Below are 15,064 nucleotides of genomic sequence, written 5' to 3' on the forward strand. Positions count from 1 at the left end.
AGCTGGAGGGATCGCTCCCTGCCCGACGCACACGATGAGGGCAATCTGGCCATGGGCCCCCCGGGGCCTGGGGGTCCGAGAAGCAGGCCAGATTGCCCTCATTATCAGCTGCACTGCAAGGGCCCCCCTGCACCTCCAGGCCCCGATGCAGATGCGGGCCCCCGTGTGTCCTACTTAAGGGCCCGTCAAGGACCCGGGCCCACCAGAGAATTCTCCGGTGTCCCAGTGCCCCAGTCTGACCCTGCTTGCAGGTTGTATTCGGTCATAACATGCCTAGGACTGAATATGAGCGCTAACATAACTATAGAAATATTATTTATCTCACTATGGCACCTTGATGAGCTGAATTTTCTGCACATTTTATTCTTATAGACACATCAGAATTCTGTTTTACTGATGAAATAGTTACGGAACAAATCCCACTGCCTAGTGATCTCGGTAAGTGAGAGCACAGATTCTTGACTTACACATACATTAAGGACAAAATCTTAAAAAACAAATGTTAAACAGGTTATTCAGGATTTTTTTCCCTATGAGGCTAAGAACTTATTAGCTTGTAGTTTTTCTGCCTTACGATGATCATGAACCGCTGCTGCTGGCGATTCTCCTGATTTTGGCGATGTCACTTCAACAGAGCAGTTCATTCTCTTCCGCTCTGCTCTGTCGACAGTGCATCAGTGCCAATGTCATCCTGATTGACAGCTGGTTCCCTGATGCATTAGACTGAGCCAGCTGTCAATCAACATGACATCTGCAGTGACGCTGTGTCGACAGAGTGAAACAGAGAAGAATCTGCTATGTCTACTTGACATGATAGGAAGTGGGAGAATCGCCGGCCATTCATGACCTCTCTGATCCGGGAGAGATCATTGCACGGCAGAAAAACCAGGTAGTTAGCAACTACCTGCTGGTAATGTTTAGCCCCATAGGGAAAATAAAAAACCCACTGGAATAACCCCTTTAACAGATATGAAATAATATGCAATGTTGTGAAAAAAAAAGTATTTGTCCTCTTCCTTTCTGCATTTTTCCCTAGTTGTCAAAGTTAACTGTTTTAAGTCTTACAATAAAATGATTCTACAAGGACGAGCTCAGTTGAATAAAGTAATTCCTCCCTTACTAAGCGCTGACACCATATCTCTACATACAGTGGGGGAAATAAGTATTTGATCCCTTGCTGTTTTTGTAAGTTTGCCCACTGACAAAGACATGAACAGTCTATAATTTTAAGGGTAGGTTAATTTTAACATTGAGAGATAGAATATCCAAAAAAAAAATCAAGAAAATCACATTGTATAAATGAGATACTTTTTTTTGCATTTTGCAGTGAGAAATAAGTATTTGATCCCTCTGGCAAACAACACTTAATGCTTGGTGGCCAAACCCTTGTTGGCAAGCACAGCAGTCAGACGTTTTTTTGTAGTTGGTGATGAGGTTTGCGCACATGTCAGGAGGAATTTTGGTCCACTACTCTTTGCAGATCATCTCTAAATAATTGAGATTTTGAGGCTGTCTCTTGGCAACTCGGAGCTTCAACTCCCTCTATAAGTTTTCTATGGGATTAAGGTCTGGAGACTCCATGACCTTACTGTGCTTCTTTTTGAACCACTCATTTGTTGCCTTGGCTGTATGATTTGGGTCATTGTCTTTCAGGAAGACCCAGCCACAATCCATTTTTAATGTCCCGGTGGAGGGAAGGAGGTTGTCACTCAGTAGTCCTGTGCCCTTAGCAGAGAAACACCCCAAAAACATAATGTTTCCATCTCGCTGCTTGACAGTGGGGATGGTGTTCTTTGGGTCATAGGCAGCATTTCTCTTCTTCCAAACACGGCGAGTTGAATTAATGCCGAACAGCTCAATTTTTGTCTCATCTGACCACAACACCTTCTCCCAATAACTCACAGAATCATCCAGGTGTTCATTGGCAAACTTCAGACGGGCCTGCACGTGTGCCTTCTTGAGCAGGGGGACCTTGGGGGCACTGCAGGATTTTAAACCTTTAAGGCGTAATGTGTTACCAATGGTTTTCTTGGTGACTGTGATCCCAGCTGCCTTGAGATCATTAACAAGTTCCCCTCGTGTAGTTTTAGGCTGATCTCTCACCTTCCTCATGATCAAGGATACCCCTTGAGGTGAGATTTTGCATGGTGCCCAAATCGATGTCGATTGACAGTCATTTTGCATTTCTTCCATTTTCTTACTATTGCACCAACAGTTGTCTCCTTCTCACCCAGCGTCTTACTTATGGTTTTGCAGCCCATTCCAGCTTTGTGCAGGTCTATGATCTTGTCCCTGACATCCTTAGAAAGCTCTTTGGTCTTGCCCATGTTGTAGAGGTTAGAGTCTGATTGATTAATTGAGTCTGTGGACAGGAGACTTTTATACAGGTGACTATGTAAGACAGCTGTCTTTAATGCAGGTAATGAGTTGATTAGGAGCGTCTAACTGGTCTGTAGGAGCCAGAACTCATAATGGTTTGTAGGGGATCAAATACTTATTTCTCACTGCAAAATGCAAATAAATTTATCTAATTTATACAATGTGATTTTCTTAATTTTTTTTTTTGGATATTCTATCTCTCAATGTTAAAATTAACCTTCCCTTAAAATTATAGACTGTTCATGTCTTTGTCAGTGGGTAAATTTACAAAAACAGTAAGGGATCAAATAATTATTTCCTTCACTGTATCTCTACACACATCAAAAACTGCTGTAAAACAAAGGCAGAAATTAATTGTAAAAGCTTATGAGCTTTTTCCCCATTTTTTTTGTTGTGCCCATTTACACCCCCAGGATGGCAAAGTGTATACGAAAGCAACTGAGCAAAATTAGCCAAACTGAATTACTAATTGGGTTCAAGCGGACTGGGCAAATCCGACTGTCACCTGCCTGAACTTCATCTGCTCAATTTTTGTAAATTTTCTCCTGCAATTTTTGTTATTTTATTTTTTAAAAATGTTAGGAAAATTTTTCTAAGAGCAATTACTTTTTGTGCAGCGCAGTTTATCTTTGCCAAGTGTGTGTATAATTATGATGCAAATAGTTCTCCATCTCAGTATACATAGCCATATGTACCGTATCTTAGATAGATAGATAGATAGATAGATGATAGATAGATAGATAGATGATAGATAATAGATAGATAGATAGATGATAGATAATAGATAGATAGATAGATGATAGATAGATGATAGATAGATAGATAGATAATAGATAGATAATAGATAGATTATAGATTATAGATAGATGATAGATAGATAGATGATAGATAGATAGATAGATAGATAGATAATAGATGGATAGATAGATAGATAATAGATGATAGATCGATAGATAATAGATTGATTGATACATAGGGGTAGATAGATAATAGATAAATAGATAAATAGATGAATAGATGGATAGATAATAGATGGATAGATAGATAATAGATGATAGATAGATAGATAGATAGATAGATAGATAATAGATTGATTGATACATAGGGGTAGATATATAATAGGTGTATAGATAAACAGATAGATAGATAATAGATAGATAGATGATAGATAGATAATAGATCGATAGATAGATAGATGATAGATAGATAGATAGATAATATAGATAGATAGATAGATAGATAATAGATGATAGATAATAGATTGATTGATACATAGGGGTAGATAGATAATAGATAAATAGATAAATAGATGAATAGATAGATATATAATAGATGGATAGATAGATAATAGATGATAGATAGATAGATAATAGATTGATTGATACATAGGGGTAGATAGATAATAGGTGAATAAATAAATAGATAGATAGATAATAGATAGATAGATGATAGATAGATAGATAATAGATGGATAGATAGATAGATGATAGATAGATAGATAGATAGATAATATAGATAGATAGATAAATAGATAGATAGATAGATAGATAGATAGATAATAGATAGATAAATAGATAGATAGATAGATAGATAGATAGATAGATAATAGATGATAGATAATAGATTGATTGATACATAGGGGTAGATAGATAATAGATGAATAGATAAATAGATAGATAGATAGATAGATAATAGATAGATTGATAGATAGATAGATAGATAGATAATAGATAGATTGATAGATAATAGATAGATTGATAGATAGATAGATAGATAGATAGATAGATAGATAGATAGATAGATAGATAGTGTGGCACTATGGATATAAATTGTATAAATTTAAAATTAAAAGAAAAGCTTATTTTCGCTCCATTCCTTAAATCATTATTACAATTAATATCATTACTATTATTTTTGTCTTACATTAATTTAGGCGATCAGTACTGATGAGTGTGTAAATCGTGATCTCTCTCTTCCCCTAGAACGCTGCCTGGCTCGGATTCCCGATGGCTTTGAAGACTTTTACACCACAGTCCTGACTTCGGAGGGTCTGTCTTGTGTGTCTCACTGTGAACCAACTTCTAAAAAATATTTTGATTGCAATAAAGGGAAGTGTGAGATTCAGAAAACAACCGGCCCTGTGTGTTTGTACGTATTCATCCTATTTTGACCTATTATATAACTTTGTTTTATGGTAAATTCAACTATTTTCTTAACAAATTAATAAAACTTTAACATAAAAAAGAGAACCTATCAGATCTGAGAAAAATCGAAATGGTGATGATACACAGAATTATGGAAGCTAAAGAAGCTCTCTTCCATCAAAGTTTTTATCCTTGTAATATATTGCAGTCATCATACTATAAAGCACTGTGTACTTAGAATTGCTCATTTTGACTTTCTGCCCAGCTAATTCTTCTCTTTTCTCTGCTCTATATAGAAACAGGAAGCCTCTTTTCCTTGTATGAGTCATTCCCATCTTCAACTCCTGACCTAGCTGCTCCTTCCTCTCCCTGCTAGTGACTTTTGCAGTGATGACTCATGCAGGGAAAAGAGACTTCAGGTATCTACATAAAGGTTAGAAGGATTCAGCGAGACGGTTTTTTAATCATGTGATGTCACAGACCTAATGGAAAAAGAGAAAAAATTAAGTGCATAGAAAGGCAAAATGAGCAATTGTAAGAACACCGTGCTATATAATATGATGACTGCAATATATTAGGAGGATAAAAATGTTAATGGGAGGAGGAGTGCTTTTTTAATTCAAATTATTAGGACACAAAATTTTACTTCATTTCTGTTAGGTAGAATCTTTGTAGAAGGGAGGGAGGTTTGTTGGTGATTCTTTACAGCACCTTAATGGTAAATCAAGCTTTGAGTTCAGATCTGGACAGGATTAGGGATGAGCAAATCATTTCACCTGTTTCACTCTTTTATGTTTTATCAAGTACATTGGAAGAATTGAAAGCCTTTTGAATTAATTCTAGTTAAATGTATTTTAATGGGCAAATAAGGGGGAAATTTCCCTCTGCTCCAGAGGAAAACCTGTACTTTAGTTCATCTATGTAGCATAGTATTTTATCAGTCATGTAAAAATATTTACCTGGATATTATCTAAGTGGAGGAGGATATAGTACCGTGTAAAAGATAAATCTGCTAGAGGAGGAGGACATAGCTGCTTCTAAAGGGTGAATCTATTACAAGAGGAAAAGTAATAGGTTGTCTTAGGTGGATCCAACATTAAAGGGAACCTATCATGTTTCCAAACAATATTAACTTGCAGATATGGGGTTAATCTTCAGGTTAATAGAGTTTAAAGCCATGTGGCCGCGCCACTGAAAGCCAGCAGGAAGGAAACGAACTTTCCCAGCAGCCTCCAGCTTTCCCACACCTCGCACACTGGGCCTATTTATTCAATTAGGGAATTTGCATACAGTGGCATATACAGTATGAGCTACTCATGAATATGCACTTTTTTACCTTACTTTGCCTATAGAAATGCTTGCCATATGCTTTGAAAGTTTTACTTTTGCTCACCACAAACAAACACTGCAAACACAATGTGAATAGATTGTAATTACTGTAGGAAATAGATGTATATTAGATCTCATTAGTGATGAGCGAGTATGTTCTGTTAAATATTTCGGTGAGCATGCTCGGGTGCTCACCAAGTATCGTCAGTGTGCTCGGGTGTTATGTTTCAGTCACTCTGTGTGCATGATTTGCGACTGTTTGACAGCTTTAATACATGTGAGGAATGCTTAAGAAACAGGTATTTCTCACATGTATTAAAGTTGTCAAACAGTCGCAAATCATACGCACAGAGTGACTTAAACATAACACCCAAGCACAATGAAGATACTCGGAAAACACCCGAGCATGCTCGAAAATCTCGAGTAATGAGCATGCTCGCTCATCACTAGATCTCATGTTTCAATAATGTGACATTGATGGTTGCAAAGGATCCCACTGTTGGGACCTCCAGTGATCAGTTGTAAACTGTGATGGAAGCTGTTAGCAAGTGTTGACTTTTCTCGGAGGACCACCACTGGACAAATGAAGCATTAGACAGTTCTCATAAAATTATAGAGGCTGCCCATATAATACATGGATGTGTTGGGCCCTTCGGAGTGTAAGCTGGCCATTCTCTGATCTGTCTAATAGAGCGTTTGTACTAGAGCAGATTATCCCAACTCCGGTCCTCAAGGCCCACCAACAGGCCATGTTTTCAGGATTTTCTTAGTATTGCTTAGGGGATAATTGCATCACCTGTACAGGCAATAATTCCCTCACCTGTGTAATAGTAAGGAAATCCTGAAAACATGACCCGTTGGTGGGCCTTGAGGACTGGAGTTGGGGAACACTGCTCTAGAGGATACCACTCTAGTAATTTGGAATTTTTTTAATAGGGTGTTTCTATTTTTTTTTTTATAAACCAGTGAACTTTAATACGATATTCCAGGGTCAATTAACAGGATATCTCAGAAATACCTTTTTTACGTACAATTACATAAACTCTATCCTTGAAGGGGTTGACCAATCCTTTATTAACGATGGCCCATCTTTAGGATAAGCCATATACTAATGGCCTATCTTAAGGAAAGGTCATCGATTAAAAAAGTTGTGGCCGACCTTTTTAATGAGGTACAGTTCACAGAACAGTCCGCTCCACCCATGACAGTTAAGTGCACATGATGGCTAAATAAATCAACCATCATGTGCGGGGAAAGATGTGGGCTCGACGTTTGAGCCTGAATCAAAGGGACATGACCTTTGACATAAATGTACATCAAAGGTCGTTAAGTTGTTAAATTCTTAGTAACATTACGTTTTCTTTCCTTGAACAGCTGCTCAGATACGGATACTTACATCTATACTGGACCCAGATGCACAAGTCCAATATTAAAAGCAGGTGTCTATGGAGGTGTTGGAGCAGCTATCGCTATCCTAGTCATCATAGTTGCAGTGGTTGGAGTTTTCCTTTATCGGTCACACCACAAAAAAGAAATGTAAGTTTGTATTTTATGACTTTAATATTGTCCTCGTTGTATGATGGGTAATCCTCTCAATACTTAGCCAGTTTTATGCTTTACAATATATCGATTCATGTTTAAAGGAAATCTGGCAGCAGGTTTTCGCTATGCAATGTGAGTTAGAGACTGAGACACTGAATTCAGGGATGTGTAACTTATTAGGCTGTGTGATGTTGTTTCAATACAATGAAGGTTTTATCACCAGCAGATTATCACTCTCTGGACTACAGCTCGTGTGAGCCCTGGTCTGACCACGCCCCCTCCTGTGATAAGAAGCTCACTGTCAATAGACAATGTACACAGAAAGCTGTGGTGTATGCGGGGTTAGCTTTCTGAGCCCTGCTACATCTAAAAACTCTGTGTCACAACTGTTTCATCCAATAAACGAAGTGATACATTGCTGGAATCAGGGTCTCTACATTATGCAGCTCTCAGATGAGGTAGCAAAAGCCTGATTACAGATTTCTTTTTAGATTCATATGCCCTTGTTTGTTAGTCTTTTTATACCTTTCATGGAAAAGACTGTAGCTTGTTGGGGAATATACATATATGATTCTATGGTGCAGACGGACGTAGATTTTCTCATCCGTGAGAATTTTTTTATTTTTTTATTTTACTCACTTATATAGTGGCATTAATTATACAGCGCTTTACAGACATTATGGGAACTGTCCCCATTGGGGCTCACAATCTAAATTCCCTATCAGTATGTCTTTGGAGTGTGGGAAGAAACCGGAGAACCTGGAGGAAACCCACACAAACAGAATCAGGCCAATTATTAAAATGACACAATTCTGTTCAGCGTTTGATCAGAGTGTGATCATAGTGTGTTCTGATTCTCTCAGATGAGGAGAGTATGTGGAAGAAAGATTCTCCATTTTCTCCATTCTGAGAGGCAACAGAAAACAGACTTCATTCTGATGTTGGTGATGGTTTACTACAGACTCAATGACTTGCATGCCCGAGTGCAATCCGAATATCGGATCAAACTTGAGTATGTGTAAGGGTGGTGGACTGTGCTATAGTGTTCCTACCCCTCAAGACACCAATCATGTCATGTGTATTGTGTCATGCGTCTTTATATATATTGTGTCATGTGAATTGTGCTGCAGTGTATCTTAATGCATAATGTATAGCATAGGATGTATAGTGCATAAGATATTGTAGGTAATATAGAGATAGATAGTTCACTGTAGTTTAGGTAGTGACATTATGGTAAGATAAAGTCAATGCTTGGGACTAGCCCATAGTGGGAGGAGCTTAATATTTGGGCAAGTGACTGCTTACTGTAGGTAGTTTGTTAGAGTTCGAGTTTAGAGTGCAATGTGAGCAGTGCTGCCATGCGGTGATCTGCAGTAAAAGGAGACCTAAGAACAGGGATAGCGAGATCCCGTGATGTGACTGACTAGTTACAGTGGCCTTCCAGAGAAGCGTCCGTGGATAAGACGCTGAGTCACAAAAGCCCAGAGCTTGGAACGCCAAGGGTAACGGGACTAAACAGGATTGAGTTTCGTGGGACTAGTGATAGATCCTGTTGGCATATGCAACAGATTAGGACTTATTATAAGTGAAAGGAGGGCTTTATACTAACCAGACAGCAGATGGCTTTAGTGTGTAAAGTTATATGCTTGCTGTAATGGTGGGAGAAAAGCTCTCAATTGTTGGTTGTTTTTTTACTTCCTGTGTTTCTTTCTTTTTTCTGAATGTGTTATGTCAGCAGCACACGGACTGTGTGACACTGAATTGTATCTCATGTTTAACCAGTATGAAGTAAATACTGTTTACTCAAGATATCTTGCTGATTGAAGCTCTCGAAAGTACAGTGGTGACTGTAAGAAGATGCACTCTGTGACAGATCCAGGGCGCCAGTATTGGAAGAAATAGGACTCGGAATCGCTGAGCGAGTAAAGAGACTCGCTGATTAGAAATGTGCCATTGAAGCAGGGTTGTAACGAAGTACGGCGAAACACTATGCTTCACCAGCCCTGGAGTAGACTACAGTGGAAGGATACTGTGAGAAGGAGAATGCTGTATGCTTTAGAGGAAATGACCATAAGACTGTTTACCCGCTATCCCTTGTACATAACCATTATCAAATTATCGTTCAGTAAAGACTCTATGTTAGAACAACGGTCTCCTTTATTGAACTGTGGAATCTATGGTCCTGGCCAGCCCACACCACCGGCTACCACAACCTGCACGGGCGTAAGCCTCTCACAGCACAAGTCCACACACCCAGCCAGGACCCACACTTTCATGTAGCACGCCTTGACTTAAAGTGAGATGAGTGCCTCGCCCACTGCTACCGCGCCGCACTACACATGCAGCAATTTTTTTTCCTTGGACCGTATGGTCCGAGGAAAAAATCTGACATGTGCACGGCCCCATAGAATAACATTAGTCTGAGTGAGATCCAATGTTCTGTCGGATAGCACTCGGACCGAAAATACGCTCGTATGCACCTGCCCTATAATACATTATACTCCAGACAGGATTCTTCTGTGAGGGTGGATCAAAGCAGTTCTGACATATGAGACAGGGTGGGCACTTCTCGAGGTCAGTCTGCTTCCATTGGTTCCCTGGTAGGAGCCTCTTTTTACAAAGTGAGGCTTTTGGCTGCCATATTGTATATATTTAATGATGGGGGTGTTTCTAGTTCTACTTAATACGAGAAGCTGTGCAACTGAATGCGGCCAGCAATCTTGTCAGTATGTGACGGTACAGTGAACGTTATTAGAATTTTTCTAATAACACAAAAAATTGAGCTCTCTAGTTGACTCCCTAGCCCCTGATGAATCAAGGCAGTTATTTAAGGGGAAACTGCCACCATGAAAATGACGTCCAATCGTAAGTTTTTTAATCATTTAATCCTCTGCTCTTTCTGGGGTTTTTGGTCCAGTGGGCGGTCCTATCAGTGACTGATAGCCACTTCTGCACGCCCCCATACAAAGAAACTCTGCCCACTGGACCAAAAATCCCAGAATTACTAGAGGTTTAAATGAGTAATACTCATGTTACACTGAATATTGTATCACTAAACTAAACTATATATCAAACTACTCAGCTCCCCCGGCTCTGTAACACGATGTCTGCAGTTTGTACTTTATTTTCATGGTGACAGGTTTGCTATAAGTTGATGAAACGCATAGGGCTGTTCAAACTGACGACTAGTTAGATCTCAATAGCTACACGTTTTCTCTCCTGAATTTAGCTCTCTTTTAACAGTGTAATTATTTCTCATGTTACCTGTTAATGTACAACTACTGGGAATACAGGGCAGTGCCACAAATGACACATGTACTTGCTTGTGATGTGGTGTGGGGTGGTATACATGGGCAAGGTACTCATTTTTTACTTACCGGCACGTTACATGAAGGTGGGGGTTCTGGCTGGTAGTGTGGACTTGTGCTATGGGGTCAGTACGCCCTGGCAGTTACCAATGACTTTGGTTGGTCAAGTCCAGATGTTGAGGACTTCAATGAAATAGACCACCATTCAAAAATAAACTTTTTACTGAATGAAAACTTGGTAGGGAATATATACACTAGATAGCGGGTACACAGCTTAACGAACAGTTCCTTCATCATAGGGAGAATTTTCATACACAGTTACTGTTCCTTTATTTTTGTTTCCACAAGTTCCCTTGGACCCAGCTCAGTACTACAATCCATTACAAACCGCACTACAGTTAGTGAGAGTCCTATTCTCAACCCGCAGTTCTGTGTCTTCTTTCCCCCGAAGGGAACTAATTTGCCAATGTGGCCGGTACTTAGCTTCTATGCTACCGACGCTCTCTTCATCTCACCTTCTCTATTCCATCCTGGTCCATCCCAGGACCCTCTCCAATCACTCTCCCTTTCGGTCACTTTTCTCCTTCCCTCCACTAGGATCTTGTTATCCTCTGTCACAGTCTCCTCACACTTTAGGGACACCCAAGTCAGGTGGCTCTCCTGGCTGACCATACCTTAGGTCTGCTTTTCACACACACTGGGCCCTAGCTGATGTCCTGACAGAAAACTGTCTTTGTTCCTTCACCTTAGCCTCTCCTACTCTGGGCTAGTCCCAATAATTAATTCTAACTCTCCCTACTGTTGGGCACAACTCAATATCAACACATTACACAACACTACACATATTATTCAAGTGGTAACGTGGGCGGTATGTCCACCTCCTTACAATGCCAACTATATTGTTGGGGTATTATGGATATGAGCTCTAATTAAAACTGCACAATTGTGGCAATTAATTGTTGGATTGTGGAAATTACTAGTAACAGCAGCAACTGTATCAATAACAATTGTATCACTGCAGAAAGAATATTATAGCTATATCCAATATAAACTAGTGTGGTATCAATTATTAACAGGCAGATGCTAATAATACTTTACTACTGTCATGAGAATTATGCAACATAAGATAATATATTATATTGCACGCGGCCCTGTGGAAGATTGATTCAGCAGCACATAGGAAAAAAATGATAATGCCTCATAAATATAATGAGAGCCATCGGAATGTGGAAAAATTGTGGATCTAGTTGACAGTGTCATTTTATAAATAAGAAGACATTTTGGGCTCATTTACGTTATTTTTTTTGGAGGAGTAATAGTTATATTTTAATAATATTACACCCTGACAGGTTGTAACATTGAATTAAATTCAGATTTTACTTTAGATGTGAAACTAAAAAGCAAAGTGTCCCCTGAAGCTAAAAGTGGCACCTAATAATAGACCTTTTATTTGATCAATTTTTGCTCTTCTTCAGTCGTGATTTTAATTTTGCTCGACCTCATCTCTTCATGATGAGGCTAAGAAGTTTTATAAAATGTTGTGCCTATAGTTAGTTGACTTCCTACATTCTCTCTCTTTGTCTCTTTAGACCAACATTAATAAATGATAAAGACAAATGGTACGACGATACTGAAGATGAGTGGAGTGTTCAGAAAGGCTTCTCTAATGTGAGTGAAGATTTTAATGAAGGAGAAACAGATGGACAATATCATGGTAGGACATTCATTTCCTTAAAGTAGTTGTTTGATTTGCACTACCTTTACTCATTAGAAGTAGAAGAAGATGGTCACATAGTACCTTCCTAATGGGATCGCCAGTGATTGCCTCTAATCTGTGGGGAATCCTGTATGTTTTCCGACTTCCCTGCAACTAAACAATACACCGTCCTCTTTCTTACCAATGGGTTTTCTTTGTAATACAGAACAGGAAGGATCTTCCAAAGCAAGAAATTCTCCTTTTAACTGCTTTTCTTTTCAGGTCAAAAAACTCGGATCCTAAATTGTGGACCCTTCTCTATTAGCAAATATTTTCCAAATATTCTACATGAAAATGTTTTTTCTTATCTTCAAAATCTCTTTAACTCTTTGTGAGCAGATTTCACATCCTTTTTAGTTTTTTTTTGCCTCCATTTTTTTGGCCTCCACATGAGTCAACAGTGTGATGCAGCAGCAAAAAAGGCAAACACAGTTCTGGGATGTATTAACAGAAGCATACAGTCTAGATCACATGAAGTAATTTAATCCTCCTTGGTCAGACCTCATCTGGAATACTGCGTCCAGTTCTGGGCACCACATTTTAAAAATGACATCGAAAAACTGGAGCAAGTTTAGAGAAGAGCTACCAGGATGGTGAGCGGACGGCAAACTATGTCCTATGAGGAACAGATAGAGGATCTGGGAATGTTTAGCTTTCAAAAAAGAAAGTCAAGAGGAGACTTAATAGCTCTCTACAAATATCAGAAGGGCTGTCACAGTGTAGAGGGATCATTTTTATTCTCATTGCAAATGGAAACCTGAGAATCAATGGAATGAAACTGAAAGGGAGAAGATACATATTAGATATTAGAAAAAAAATTGACAGTGAGGATGATCAATGAGTGGAACAAGCAGCCACGAGACGTAGTGAGTTCTTCTTCAATGGAAGTCTTCAGAGGCTGGACAGACATCTGTCTGAGATAGTTTAGTGACTCCTGCATTGAGCAGGTGGTTGCACACAATGACCCTGGAGGCTTTTCATTATGTGTACTATAAAAAAATGCCCTAATAGCATGTAGGTAATAGATGCGAGGGTTTTTTGAGTTGTCTTACCATTCTGGTATCATCAAAATTGTGATGCTGACTAAGCAGCTGTTCACCGTGCTTTGTCTAAATCTAAGGTACGTGACAAACAACAAACTTGTTGTGCATTTACAAGATCTGTAAATTTTGCCTATATTCTTAAGGACAGTGTGCGGCCATGGCTTGGGGAAATTAATAGGGGGTATTTGACATTGTCCATTGCTTTTAGCATCATGGCTCCTGCTACACTTGTCCATGTCACTGGGACACTATGTTGGAGGAGTCATCCTTTAGTATATACTGTATACATTGTGTCATCCTTTAGTATATATAAAAAGCTCATACATTTCATCTGTCACCATTGGGTCTATTTTTTTTTACAGATACAACAAATACCACACCAATAATACAGCCTGAAAAAGAGGCATTTAAACCTAACCTGGAATCTGTAGATACAAGCATAGAGGTATGGATAGAAGAGTCTTCTTTACCATTAAGTTCTTCCATTTTGGGTCCATATCACTGATGTTTTCTCCCAACAAATTTTTCAAAACAAACTCACTTTAGTGTAAAATATGTGTTTTTTTCTCTTCTAATCATTGGGTTTTAGACCAAAAGATTTATCCTTTTTTTTTTATAATCAGTTTTGGTATTTTCTGCAAAGACATACAACTTTTTTAAAGGTGTTATTTGCCAATATGTAAGGTCTTTGTTCAGAAGTGTACACAGAAATCATTGGACCCCATAGCAGAAGTCCTAGTTGGGTTCTCCCTCCCAAAATAAAAAAAAAAAATTGGCAGAGTAGGCAGGGTCACGGCACATAATCGTAGTCACCAAAGGACATATCTCTCAATTTTTAAAGACAGGAGGAGGGACATAATTTGTGGCACAAAGTAACAATAACAATATCCCTTTCATAGCCCACAGAATAATGGCAACAAAAATGCCTCTCAAACACAGTATGATACCCCCACATTGAATTTCTCTACAGTATCTTCCACATGCACAGTTTGATAGTCCCACAGTTCACCAGACATTATGATGTCCCTCACAGTATGATCACTCCACAGCCCTCCACACAGTATGAAGGCCCAACAGCCCTACACACAGTATGATGGCCCCCACAGATCTCCCTACAGTATGATGGTCTCCACAGTCCTAGCACACATTACTATGCCCCCCACAGTCCCTTCACATAGTATAATGGCCACCACTGTCTCGCCACATAGTTTGATAGCCCCCACAGCCCTCCACACAGTATGATGACCTTCTCAGTCCTCCCCACAATATGATACTGCCACAGTCCCCCACTCAGTATCATGGCCCCAAAGTTCTCCCAAACATTACGATGGACTCCACAGTACATCTCCCACACAGTATGAAGGTCCTTAGAATATATCCCACACACAGAATGACGGTGCCATACAAGTAGACATTGATAAAATATAAAAAAAAGAAAACTGCTCACCTTGCCCCATTTTTCAGCTGCTCCAGTCTCTGCAGCGTGTGGTCTGATGCTTTGCTCAGCAGGCCTGAGGTAGTGACGTCAGGGTCCCCATTGAGATGATACTCAGAGCACAGATG

The 15,064-nt window shown here is 39.3% G+C and overlaps 1 protein-coding gene across 2 annotated transcripts in view; it reads left to right on the forward strand.

Moving 5' to 3' along the window:
- Positions 1 to 15,064, forward strand: part of LOC141167066 (mucin-17-like) — a 165,662-nt gene that overhangs the window by 147,303 nt on the left and 3,295 nt on the right. For both annotated transcript variants that reach the window (XM_073654408.1, XM_073654409.1), the window contains 5 exons: positions 373 to 438; positions 4,362 to 4,527; positions 7,227 to 7,388; positions 12,292 to 12,416; positions 13,864 to 13,946. In XM_073654408.1, the coding sequence (XP_073510509.1) occupies positions 373 to 438; positions 4,362 to 4,527; positions 7,227 to 7,388; positions 12,292 to 12,416; positions 13,864 to 13,946 (602 nt within the window). The remainder of the gene's footprint in view (positions 1 to 372; positions 439 to 4,361; positions 4,528 to 7,226; positions 7,389 to 12,291; positions 12,417 to 13,863; positions 13,947 to 15,064) is intronic.

This window comes from Phyllobates terribilis, unplaced genomic scaffold, assembly GCF_046119375.1.
Source record: "Phyllobates terribilis strain yellow unplaced genomic scaffold, ASM4611937v1 Scaffold_11__3_contigs__length_659146591, whole genome shotgun sequence".
Taxonomy (NCBI): Eukaryota; Metazoa; Chordata; class Amphibia; order Anura; family Dendrobatidae; genus Phyllobates; species Phyllobates terribilis.